At 39.8% G+C, this 13,533-nt stretch overlaps 1 protein-coding gene across 1 annotated transcript in view; it reads left to right on the forward strand.

Annotated features, from left to right (window-relative positions):
* The window catches only part of LOC121873771, a 39,090-nt gene extending 25,769 nt beyond the window's left edge, over positions 1 to 13,321 (forward strand). The window contains exons 10-12 of the mRNA XM_042377471.1: positions 10,441 to 10,619; positions 12,580 to 12,733; positions 13,000 to 13,321. Coding sequence (XP_042233405.1) covers positions 10,441 to 10,619; positions 12,580 to 12,733; positions 13,000 to 13,170 — 504 coding nt within the window. The 3' untranslated portion in view covers positions 13,171 to 13,321. The remainder of the gene's footprint in view (positions 1 to 10,440; positions 10,620 to 12,579; positions 12,734 to 12,999) is intronic.
* Positions 13,322 to 13,533: the final 212 nt, after the last annotated feature.

The raw sequence follows: 13,533 nt of genomic DNA on the forward strand, positions 1-13,533 counted from the left end.
TTGTTCATTCGTCTTGTCATGTTGATATTTCGTTGCTTTTGTGTTTGGTCTTTTTGCTCTTTTGGACGGTCCACATTTGTTGTAAAATGGCTGTCTTTCCTTTTAATTTACGGTGACTATGAAGGTCTCATAAGCTTCTGCACTAAAGGCCTTTTTCGTTATTGTACAACCCGTACCAAAAACTCATGATTGGGTAAAAATGGAGAACAAAAGTTGACCTCTGACCAAAGCAATCCAACACTAATATATATATATATATATATATATATATATATATATATATGGGTGGTAAACCTGCATAATAGTAGCATCACATTTTTTTCATAGGTTTTTTATTTATTACAATCAGTAGAGATGTTCTTTTGTTCCAGCAAGATTAGTGAAATGTATCTTAACCTAACCTAACCTTACATAACCTAACCTCACATAACCTAACCTTACCCAGAGTTGTAAAGTAACTAAATAAATTTGCATGAGTACTGTTCTCAAGTAACATTTTTTGGGTATTTACTTTTTGAAAAGTACTAATTGTTTTTTAGTACTTTTACCTTTACTTAAGTATGGTTTTCTAATACTTTTACTCCAATACAATTAAAAAAAATCGTTACTCGTTACATACACACTAATAACACTGGGCTGCATTTGAAAAAAATTCATGAGGTGCGGGGTTTCTTAGCTGATTCTTCATGTATTTTGCGTGCTGATTCCAAAAATGCCAATCATTTTGCCCAATCAGGTCAGATTTTTATGCTATGGGAATTAGGAAAAAATCGAAATTCTTAAATATGATGTCAAAATTTTTATGCAAAAATATATCATAAGAAATGTAAACACAACACATAGGACCAAAATATGTCAACTACATAGATGCCTTTACAGTTAGACATGCATAAATGGCTGTCGCAGAAAATTTCTTTGGTGGTTGGTGTCTGGGGCGTCCCGTTTCAGACACCAACAGTAGTCAGCGAGCATGTTGATATCCCAGCGACCCTGGTACCGCTCCTCCATTACACGGATATCTTGATGGAAGCGTTCTCCTTGTTCCTCACTTACATCACCACAGTTCTCTGGAAAGTAGTCCAAGTGGGAGCTAAGGAAGTGCATCTTGATGAACATGCGTACACCAAGAACTTTGTAGCTCAGAAGTAGGTCCTCAACAACTCGTTCATACTCTGGACTTCTGTAGTTGCCAAGAAAATTGGAGACAATAGACTTAAAGGCATGCCAGGCTTTCTTCTCATTTACATCCATGCTGCAATCAAACTTGTGATCTTTGAAAAGCTCTCTGATCTGAGGGCCATCAAAAATTCCTGCATTCAGCTTTGCCTCACTGACTTTTGGAAATTTTTCTTTCAGAAAATTGAAAGCCTGGCTTTTTTTGTCCAGTGCCTTTACAAAGTTTTTGAACAGACTGAGCTTCATGTGCAGTGGCGGAAGAAGAATGTTCTGCGGAGAGAACCTGGAGTAAGTCCACTTCTTGCAGGCCAGTCACATTGCATGTAGTGCTGCTTGTCTGCTCGACTATCCCACAGACAGAGGAAACATGCCATGTACCACCAGATGAAAAAGAAATTTAATTGTGAAAAAATATATGTAAAAAAACACGGACATATACTCTTTTCCTTTGCGTCATGGCGGACATTTAAATGGCCGGCGAGCACGTGGGTGTATTTAAATGCATCGTAAGGGCATTAAAACTGACCGAAATCTTTTCTGTGAGGCTTGCCAATGTCTCGGATGATTTTTTTAATGAACGAATATGAGGACCCCATTTTGAGCGAAAAATGCCAATATTTTACCTGAATCTCCGCTTAAAATGCTATAGCACAAAATTCTGACCTGATTGAGCAAAATGGATAACATTTTTGAGATCAGCATGCAAAATACACCCAGAAAAGCTTAATAATACACAAACCTCAAAAACTATGCAGGGCAGTGTAATATATTGATTAATTAATTTTAGGGGAGATGGTGTGACAATTACCCAAATGTATACCATAATTCATTAATGTGGAGATAATGTGACATTTAAGCGGAGAGTATGTATGTACTGTATACCAAAAATTATTATGCTTTTGAGTCAGACTTCATTACTTCCCTGTGTACTCGAACTGCATCTCAGGATAACCTTGAACCATCATATTTTGGTGTCAAATTATTACACAGAGACTTCATCGCTGGTTTCCTCTTAAGGGGATGAATGTTGCTTTTCCACTCGGGATGCCTCGGTATGTGCTGACAGCATTGTTGGGGTTATACAGGGTGGTATGAGTCGATTTATCCCATCTTCTACCAAATCTTTCATTTTACAATTATGGTTTGATCGCTCCTGTTCTCTTGCATGTAGGGAGAGAGAGATAGGGCGTATCAAGTTATGAAACTATCTCCTTCTCCTATTACCCACTCCTCTTTCATTACTTCTAGTAATCGTTGTTAGGCTATTCTTCGTAGAACCAAGCGGAATTCTATAAAAAGAAACACCGCTGACCTGACTATCTCTTCTTTCAGTAAATCCTTCTGATCCTTAACCAAAAACTTCTGTAATAACTTCTGCACTCCCTCTTTTCCTCCTCTCTTCCGGCCTGATAAAGCCAATCTCTTTGGCACCCTATTTTCCTTTAACTCCACCTTAGACGATTCTAACTCTACCCCTCCTACTCCTACTGAACCTATGCACTTTCCTATAATCTCCACTCGTAGGGTTGCTGGTGAGTTATCCAATTTGGCTGGGAGTTTGGCACGTGGACAGAGCGGAATACCACCCCCCCCCTGTTCTGAAGGAGTGTTTTGAAGTTCTGGCCCCTGTGCTTGCTCGCCTCTTGCGCCTTTGCCTCAAAACCTAAGCTTTTCCTTCTTCTTGGAAGCATGCCTTGGTTCACCCCATCCCGAAGAAGGGTGACCATTCTAATCCCTCTAACTATCGTCCCATTTCCATAACTTCATCCCTCTCTAAGATTTTCGAAACTACCTTGAACTCCCACTTTCCTCGTCACCTTGAACGCCATTTTCTTTTGTCGGATCACCAGTATGGTTTTTGCCAGGCGAGATCTACTGGTGATCTGCTCTCCTATTGCACCCATCTTTGGTCATCCTCTCTTAGGGATTATGGGGAAACTTTCGTCGTGGCTCTCTTCCCCCACTTTGTTCTCTAATTTCTAGCTTCCTTGAGAACCGATCCAATGTAGTGGTTGTCCAGGGATCGATATCTCGCTCTTTCTCTACGAAAAGCTTTGTCCCACAGGGATCTGCTCTTTCACCTACTCTCTTCCTTCTTTTTACCAATAATTTACTTCCCACTAATACTAATTCTATCCGTTCTTACCCTGATGAGTCTACTCTTCACTCTTCTTCTGATTTTCCCCTTTTCCTTAACTCTCAAACTTGATCTATGTCTAAAGCTGATATCGTTTCATCTATCAATACGGATCTGTGCAGCATCTCCGAATGGGGAGGTAAAAATTTTGGTTAAATTTGATAGTAAAAAAACACATAACAGTATTTACTAATTACACTCTCCACAATGTCTTTCCCACCAATCATATTTCAGGACGCAATTATTTTGTCAAATTCGAAAATAGATGTGCTAGGCCTCACCATTTTCTCTAATATGTCATGGAAGCCACACATCCACAATATTGCGAAAGCTGCCTCTCGAGAGGTGAGAATGTTGTACAGATGCCGTAGTTACTTTGATCGTGAGCAGTTGCTCTAAGTATATAAGGGATTAATTCGTCCTAACTTGGAGTACTGCTCTTATATCTGGGGTGACTCTCCTTCTATCCAACTGTTAGATAGGGTGGAATTTATAGCATTTCGTCTTATTAACTCTCTTGTTGTAGTCGATAATCTCTCTTCTCTTTCTCTTCGCCATAATGTTGCTTCACTCTCTCTCTTTTACAGGTACTTTAACGGCAATGTTCGGCGGATTTGGCATCCTGTGTACCACCGGGAAGGCAATGGGCTTGTAACACTCGCCTTGCCCGCGGTGGGTACCGTTTCCGTGTGGATGTCGGTCACACTATAATAACCCGTTATAGTGCATCCTTCTTTCCTTACACAGCCTAACTGTGGAATGCTCTGCCTTCTTCTGTGTTTCCATACTCGTACAATCTGTCTCACTTCAAAAAGTTGGTTTTCCGGCATCTTCTTTGGAGTAGATTTATATAGATTTTTTCTCTTCAATTTTGTATTTATTTTTACTCGTAATTTTTCGCCCTCCAGGCCCCGTTGTGAGTCAATGACCTATGCCCGGGTGGGCTATTCCCCGTAAAAAAAAAGCTGGAATCATCATTTGCTGAAACTTTCCCATACCTGGAATTGTATTTGGCTCGGAATTTTTTTATGGGTAAACTCTCTCCATTCCTGGTGTGCGAACGAGTTTCCGGGGTGTAAAATCAGTATTTTTTCGAGAAAATTCCATAAAATCACTCCAATATATGGGAGAATTATGTATTTTTAAAAGATTATGTCATTAAATTTTTCCAGAGAACTTAATTGTTTTTCATGTGCATCGCTGTTTTATGTGATATACGGAGGTGCTCCAACAATAGTCTGGTTTGAACATGTTGCCTTTCTACGACTGTAAAGTTAAGTATTTTAAATGCTTGGAGGAAGTCTATCAAGATAATTGTACTACAATACTCTTAGGTTAGGTTAGGTTAGGTTAAGATACATTTCACTAATTTTGTGGCCAAAACACATCACTACTTAATTAACAAATCAAAATTCTATGATAATACTTTGTCTAAGAAAAAATATGTTATGAATTTTTACCTCCCATTTTTAAATAGGTTTGACGAACTTGGATTGGGTTAGGTATTATTTAACTATGACTTCAGTGTTTAACTTCTTTGTCTTTACCCATTATAATGATAATTGTGGAAGTGTTGACTGTAAACCACTTGTTCGGTGCCTCACAAATTCAAGTGAAAAAGCTGATAAGAATCTCCAAATTCACCAATACCAATGGTCCTACATAGAACACTGTTGGCACATATAAATGAGTCATATATGGCATATATACCAATTAATTTCTTTCAGGTTTTTCCTAAGAGGCCACAGTAACTACTATCATCAGTTGCAGAGAAAGATGTAAGCTATCTTTGAAACGTTTGACATAAAAACTTTACCAAGGAAAATATTGTCAGAAAAATTAATATTCTTGTTTTCGGTGTTGTGTTGTTGTTCAGATGAGGAGGGGGGGGGGGATCTATGGACTCGAAATCAATTCTTAACCTTTTTATAGGTGAGGTAAGATTAGTTTAGATAAGGTAAGGTTAGGTTAGGTTAGGTTAGGTTAGGTTAGGTTAGGTTAGGTTAGATAAGGTAAGGTTTTCAAAGGTCGGTTTGGTCATCTTTTTAATATTTTACCCCACATTTTCTCTCTACTTCAAAGCCCTGCCCACTTGAGCAACCAATATTGTTAATAATTGGAGAAGTCTTATCATTTAAAATATTTGAAAAATATATATTTTCACCAAAATCGCCAAAGAAGAAAATCGATTACCAAATTAAAAAGAAACCGGCAAAACACATTGCCAAAATGTGCATCATCCAAATTTACACCATTTTCTTCTATAAATGTCTAAGGTGGTAACAGGTGCAACCTTATGGGGTCTAATGTTGTGACATGATTGGCTTACTTCTCCTACTCAGTTATGTCTCAGTCGTAGTGATTGGCTGGAAGGAAATACACCACCGCCACTTGACGGCATTTTATGAACTAATGCCAGAATTCGTATCTGCAGCATAGCTAACTTACGAACCCTTAGTGAATCGTTCTTATGATAGTACGTATGGATTTAAGATTCCAGTCAGTAAGGAACTTCGTATGTTAGCAGTGTTAACATAACAACATAAGAATGGAGGAAACTGCAGCGGGCCTATTGGCCCATACTGGGCAGTCCCGTTTACACCCAACCCCTATTGCTCATATATGCATCCAACCTATGTTTGAAGCTATTCAGCGTATTCGAGTTAATGATGATATTTGGTAACTTGTTCCATTCATCCACTACTCTGTTTCCAAACCAGTGTTTACCTATTTCACGCCTAAATCTAAATTTGTCTAATTTAAAACCATTGTTACGAGTTCGCTCCTGGTTGGATAGTTTGAGTACCTTTGTAATGTCCCTTTATTTAGCCCTGACTTCCGCTTATACACCTCTATCAGGTCGCCCCTCGCTCTACGTCTCTCGAGGGAGTGCAAATTAAGATGCCTTAACCTGTCTCTATACTCAAGGTTCTTAATGCCCGGGATTAGTCTTGTCATTCTCCTCTGAATTCTTTCCAATGATTCTATATCCATCCTGTAATACGGTGACCAGAATTGAACTGCGTAATCCAGGTGTGGTCTCACAAGCCCAAGATACAGTTTTAGGATGAGCTCACTAGTCTTGTAACTAACACTCCTTTGTATGAACCTAAGTACTTTATTAGACTTGTTACGAGCAAAAACACATTGTTTACTTGGCTTAAGGTTCCTACTTATCATTACTCCTAAATCTCTCTCGCAGTCGGATTTCTCTATGGCATCGTTGTTCATCTGGTATCTGGTTTCCCTGTTTACATGTCCTATACTGAGTACTTTACATTTGTCCACATTGAATTTCATCTGCCATTTTTCAGACCATTCGAAAATTTTTTTTACATCTTCCTGTAGTTTTGCGGAGACCTCGTCAGATTTAATAACACCTCCTATTTTAGTGTCTTCAGCAAATTTACTTATGTTGCTGTCTATGCCGATATCTATGTCGTTTATGTATATAATAAATGATAATGGTCCAAGTACTGAGCCTTGGGGAACTCCACTTGTGACATTGCTCCAATGGGACTTAGTGCCGTTAATGCTCACTCGCTGTTTCCTGTCCTGTAACCACGCCCTAATCCATTTAAGGATGTTACCTTTGATGCCATGTGCTTCTACCTTTCTAATTAGTCTTTCGTGGGGGACTCTGTCGAAGGCTTTGCTAAAGTTGAGATATACCACATCATAATTGTGCCCCTCGTCCACCTATTCGAAAACTGATGAAAGAATGTTAATAGATTAGTTAGACAAGAACGTCCGCTTGTGAAGCCATGCTGGGAATCATTGATCAATCAGCGTTTCTCCAGGTGATTTCGTATAGAGTTTGAAATGATTGCTTCCAGTAATTTGCCTACTATTGATGTTAGACTGATTGGGCGGTAGTTAGAGGATAGTGATCTATCCCCCTTCTTGAAAATCGGTATTACATTCCCTATCCTCCAGGATTCTGGTACTACACCTGTTTTTAAGGACATGTTAAACAACTTTGCTAAGGGCATACTAAGCTCTTCCTTACGTTCCTTTAATACTCTGGCAAATATCTCATCGGGACCATGTGACTTATTAGGCTTTAGTTTGTCTATTTGCTTACTAACATCGTTACTAGTCACTACTATCTCGCTTAATTTATTTTCTTCACTATCTCTGAATAGAGTCGGTGCCTCGGGTATTATGTTTAAATTTTCAGTGGTGAAAACTGTTGAAAAATATTTATTCAAATTATTGCTCATTTCTCTGTCGTTATGAGTGAGCTCGCCGGTATCTGACCATATTGGTCCAATCTTTTCTCGTGGTTTAGTTTGATACATTTGGTAGAATCCTTTGGGTTTTGTCTTCGCCTCCCTTGCTATCCTTACCTCATTATTCCTCTTGGCTTTCCTTATCTCGGTTTTAACCCTACTCGCCAATATCTTATAATAATCCTGGAGGTAAATTTCGCCACGCTTTATCCTTTTACCTATAGCCTTCCTTTGGCCAATGATGTTCTTTAAATAATTATTTATCCATTTAGGGTCATTCTTGTCTGATCTGAGTTTTTTGTATGGTATGTTCTGCCTTTGTGCATTAAGAAACTCATTATTTAAATTGTCGTGGAACTCGGCAGTCTCAGATCTCGTTATCAGGTCGGAGTCATCTGTCAGGTACACGGCCAAGCGCGACACACCCTCTCTCAGCTGCCTCTTTAAACTGTCAATGTTTGCCCTTCTGAAATCTGGTACTTCAGTGGAATTTTCCTTACGTCTGCCCTAAAAATCTAACTGGAATCTAATTTCTTTGGGATCGCTGTTTGCAAGTTCGTTCCCTACCTCGACATTGCTAATGAGGTTTTCTCTGTTCGACAGAACTAAATCGAGTATAATATTACTCCGTGTGGGTTCGCTTATATGTTGACTTAGGAAACAGTCCTGGATCGTCTCGAGAAAATCCTCTGATTCTGAGTTACCCGTAAGGCCAGTCTAATCTATTTGGCCAAGGTTAAAGTCGCCTACTATACAGACTTTGTTGTGTATGGAAGCCCTGCGCATTTCATCCCATATAAGTCGCTCATTGACTCTATCAAGATTGGGAGGTCTATATATTACTCCTGTGATTAATTTTTCCCTACCGTCGCTTAATTCTATCCAAATTGTTCCTGTATTCCGCTCAGTTTTTATTTCCTTATTTATTTCACACTTCAGATTATCCTTTACATAGATTGCTACTCCTCCTCCTTTCCTGGTCTGCCTATCGGTATGGAACAATTTGTAACCAGTAATTTGGTTATTCGACCGGCAACTCACGTGAGTCTAGGTTGATCCATGTTGCAGTGAATGCTATTATATCGATTTTTTCGGTACATACCAAGGCTCTAATATCATCCATTTTGTTTCTCATACTTCTACTGTTCGCGTAGTAGACATTTTTGTTAGTCGTGTTCTGAGTCCTCCCTTTACCGCGTTTAGTTTTAAACTCCCTGTTTAATTTAGTTTTGTCATCATTCCTAACACTATTTCCCTGTAATCTTTTACTTTGTTTACCCGCTCCCACTGCAGTTTCCCCCACCCCCGTGCCCATATGTTCCCCTAGCAGTTTAAAGACTTCGATATCCTTTGAACTGCCCCCTCTAGAGACCCATCCAGGGTTGCCACCCCATCCCGAGACAGGTGCACCCCATCCCTAGTATAAAGGTCCCTTCTGCCTTAGAAGTTGTCCCAGTTGTTAATGAATGGGACAGATATTGACTTGCAGGACACAGCATATGAGAGGGATCCCTCCCTTAGACCTAATACGATCTATAGCTGCCTTGAACTTATCAAGAAGCTCCTCGCTCCTACACCTGCCAATATCATTGCCTCCTGCACTGAGGCAGATAATGGGTTTGTTCCCATTACCAGACAAGATATTGTCCATCCTGTCAATTATAGCCCCCACCCCAGCTCCTGGCAAACACACCCTCATCCTATTTTTGTTTTTACCACAAAAGGCCCTGTCCATGTACCTTACCTGTGAGTCACCAACAATTAAAGTTTTTATACCTTCCTTGTCATCCCTGTCCCTGACTGTACTAACGTCCAATTCGTGTATCAAGGGACTGAAGGAGTTGGTACACTTAGCTGTTGTTGTCGTATCCTTGGTGTATTTCTTCACCACCAGCTTCGTCTTCCCACTCCTCACAACCTTCCACTCGCTTGAGTTTTCGTCAGACACTGGCTTTCCATGTCCCGCCTCCCCTTTTAACCTCGCCAGCTCTTCCTTTAATTTCAGGTTCTCCAACGTGGCCCTCTCATTTTCTTCCTTGGCCCTCGCCAATTCTTCCATGGACCACTCTAGTTTGGTCAACAAACTCGCACACCCAAGACCACACATAGCACTGGCCATATCTGATAATTATCCCTTGGGAGCTAACCCTGCCGTGAACTTTCCCCAAGTGAGGTCAGAACACAACTGAGTGAGGTCAGAACGCAACTGAGTGAGGTCAGAACACAACTGAGTGAGGTCAGAACACAACTGATGAGGTCAGAATCTGGGCCCAGGGCTGCTATACTGGTCAGCTTCTTAGCAAGATGGAGCTGGTTACCGATCAGTTGGGTCAGCTCGTGTTGTTCGAGGTGTTGAATTTCGGCGTGAGATGTCACTCCCCTCACCAAATTATCTTCTTCACGAATTTCTACCACGACTGGGATGCCGTTCATGACGATGGCGTCCACCACTTGCCTGGCCTCTCCCCATTCGGAGAAGATGGCCATAAGGCCACTTCTCATCTGTCTGTGGACGACCTTCGTAACTCCTTTGATCCCTGAGGAGTCGAAAAAGTTCCTCAGGACAAGGAGGTGTAGTTACTTGGGGGAGGTGGATTTGACTGGGTACTGTCGAACCACCTTAACTTGGCCCCATGGCAGTATCATGTTCACGTGGTACCTCGCCGAGGTCCAGGTTCAGTGTGAAAAAGTGTGGGAAATAAAACAAAACCTATCAAGGCTTTTGTTTCCCTAGTGGTGCCGTGGTAGCGATCCCTGATCGCACACATATGGTCCCGGGTTGGATTCCTGACTAGTGAGGTATTGTTTGTATAAAGCTTGCAACAGCATGGTAAGAAAAGTATAACTGAAATACCCCCTCATTTAAAAGAATTTTTTTTAAAATGTCGCAAACAGGTTTTCCACACAGAAGAATGGCTGGAGCGTGTACTGGCTGGCCGTTTCTCGTTCTTTTTCGTCAATACGGTAATCCAGATTGAAGTGGCGAAGCACTACACCGACAAGAACGGCAACACACCTTATCACTTCAGCACCACCGAATATCCAGTTTTCGGAGGCAACGTGTGGGGTTTCAGGTAAGTTACATTCACAATCATGTAGCCCAACTCAAAGTTTTTTTCCAAAGCATGCCAGTAGACTTCCAATTAGCACTGTTAGTGGTTCGCAGATCGTCTGTCCGACATTCGATTCGAGTCCACTTTCGTCGCAACAGGCTCACTGTCACAGTGGCAATGGCGTCCGTTATCCTGGTATTGAACGTAATTCCGCAATGGCTGTTACAAATGTGTGATACGTAATGTCTTTAACATACCCCTAAAGAAAGAAGTCTAATAGTGGTATCAGACAGGGATGAAGTCCACCCTGACCAATTCATCGTCGCAGATACATTGACATACTGGAACAGTTTGTGGTCCCACAACTAGAGAAAATGTGTCTACAAATAACACTGGCCTGCATTTAAACACTTTCATTTTTTCTTTACGAAAATAGGTTAATTCACACAATTTTTGGAAACTCTTCCAGAATATGTAAGCAAATTTTGTCATTCACATCCGGTTTTCATTAAAAAATCACATTAGATTTTTAGAAGAATAGTGTATTTGAAGCAAGTACTGTATTTGGGAAACAAATAACAATGTAGCATTGCTTGTTTTATAATTGAAATGGGATATGAAAATGTACTCTAAGATAAAATGTATGAACTCGGAGTTAGTTGGATGTTTAGAATTGCTATCCGTTTGTCTTTTGAATGTTTGCTGCGTACGATTCATCACGTTTTTAGGCACCAGCAGTAGTCAGCCATCATGCTGCCTTTTCATTTCCCTGGATGCATCTGCTCCATGAGGGTCCTGGTGTAACCGCTCACCTTGCTCTTCACTGTATTTTCCACAGTTATCAGGAAAATATTCCAAGTGGGAGTTCAAAAAGTGCATTTTCACACTATTGCGGCATCCTAGATCGTGAAAACCGTCTATCATATTCTGAATTAGCTGTTTTTATTCCAGAGCTCTAAAGTTTCTCAGAAATCTCTGGACATCAGCCCCGAAAGCAAGCCAAGCTTTCAACTCCATGTCATTCATATTGCTCTCAATAGTAGAAGTTTTTTTATAGGTCACGAATTTGTGGTCCCACGAAAATTCTAGATTTCAACTTCGCTTCATTGATCTGTAGGAATTTCCTAGCTAGGTACTTGAAAGCACTGGGATAATGCCTCCTCAATATTACCTTGTAATTCAATTGACAGTAGGAACATTATAGAATCCAGTCTCATTAAACATACCGAATCCGTTAACATGAATTTGAGTAATGGTATGTACAAACTGGATAATTTCGTAATTAAGATTTGTAACCAGGTGAAAAGGTTGGGTCAGCTTACCCTCTGACCTGACTACCAACTGCTGTGGTGCTTTTTGAAGATTAGTAGGGTCATTACCTAATAACTGACCATTGTAGACTTGATCTCACCTTCCTCTACTTTATATATATTTGCCTTGTTATGTATTTTTCCTTAGTCTGTACTTACCCCTGAAGATGTGAATTACACAAAAGCGCTTGGGAACTTCGTGTTTTCTTCTTTCCTGTGGTTATCAGCATATACCTGGATCACGTGCACCTACAGTGATTTTCTTGCATATATATATATATATATATATATATATATATATATATATATATATATATATATATATATATATATATATATATATATATATATATATATATATATATATATATCATGTAGATCCACAATGAAAACGTGAATCAGATAAATCTTGATAAAATCACACAGGAAAAAGTGAAACAATGGAGCACCTTAGCTTTCGTCTTTATTCAAGACATCTTCAGAGGCAACTGAATTACAAGGACCGAGAGAGGCTTAAGTACACATGGTGCAGTGACTCATTCTCGGGTGTTGATATGAAGAACTCGGTCGGTGGTGGCTGGGCGGTGTAACAGCACCTTTGCTTTATATAAATATTCACCCAAATGAATAACACCAACTTTTTCATCAAGTGAGACAACATGTTCACACAGACAAGGTGCACCATTTACGAAGCAGATCAGCAAGGTGAAACAACGACTCGTCGAGGCTGGACTCCTGAGCCTCTGGTTGGATCAAGTCATAAAGAATGAGGTTAAACGGAACAACACAGAAAAAGAAGGGAAGGAGCGGCCACTGTACACTGAGGTAAGGAATGTTATAACGTAGCTCCATAAGTAACTTGTATTGCTCGGTATAGTTAAGCTCACTGTTAACTATGTCTTGATTATTACAACTGATCAACTCTTCCAACAGTGTCATGGTGTATGACTATACTAAATCATGACAACGTCTTGGTATCCATCAACCTATTATGGTCGCAGCAATACATCAGATCTTATAGCTGGGACATGATGTTCATCATATAAAAGATCTCAATACAGGGGACGCATTATACTTGCCTCATCTTTCAGCAAGAGAGCGGTCAAGTGGTGCTGACGTTGGATCACCTTCAGGGAGCCTTCTACCTGTCGCTGCTTGGTTGTTGCCTCGCCTTCGGTGTCTTCCTTATTGAAATCTTCTTCCACTATTATTATATACAAGATCAAGATTTGGCTACCACTGCTCGACATAACATTATGTAATATAGATCAGTTACTATTAAAGATACTGGATATACAAAGAACCTTTTTGGATGTTTAAACTTGGCGAAAAAACATAGTTATTATATTACTATGTAAAAATATCTAAAATGTAACAGACTTACTGGAATTAAATAAAATTAAATTAAGTTCATTCTATGCCGTTTTATATTAACTCTTTTCATCAAATAATTACTTATGGAAATCAGTGAGAATTCTAAAGACCCTGACAATACATACACAATATCATTGGCCAATAAAGGGATCCCGTAATTAAATTAGGACACGTTTCTGCTCTGTAGTAATATGAGATGTCACAGTTGGGCACTTGTGTTGTTCAGCAAAAATGGGACCAAATAACAGGAA

The sequence above is a fragment of the Homarus americanus genome, unplaced genomic scaffold (genome assembly GCF_018991925.1).
Source record: "Homarus americanus isolate GMGI-L3 unplaced genomic scaffold, GMGI_Hamer_2.0 scaffold25827, whole genome shotgun sequence".
Taxonomy (NCBI): Eukaryota; Metazoa; Arthropoda; class Malacostraca; order Decapoda; family Nephropidae; genus Homarus; species Homarus americanus.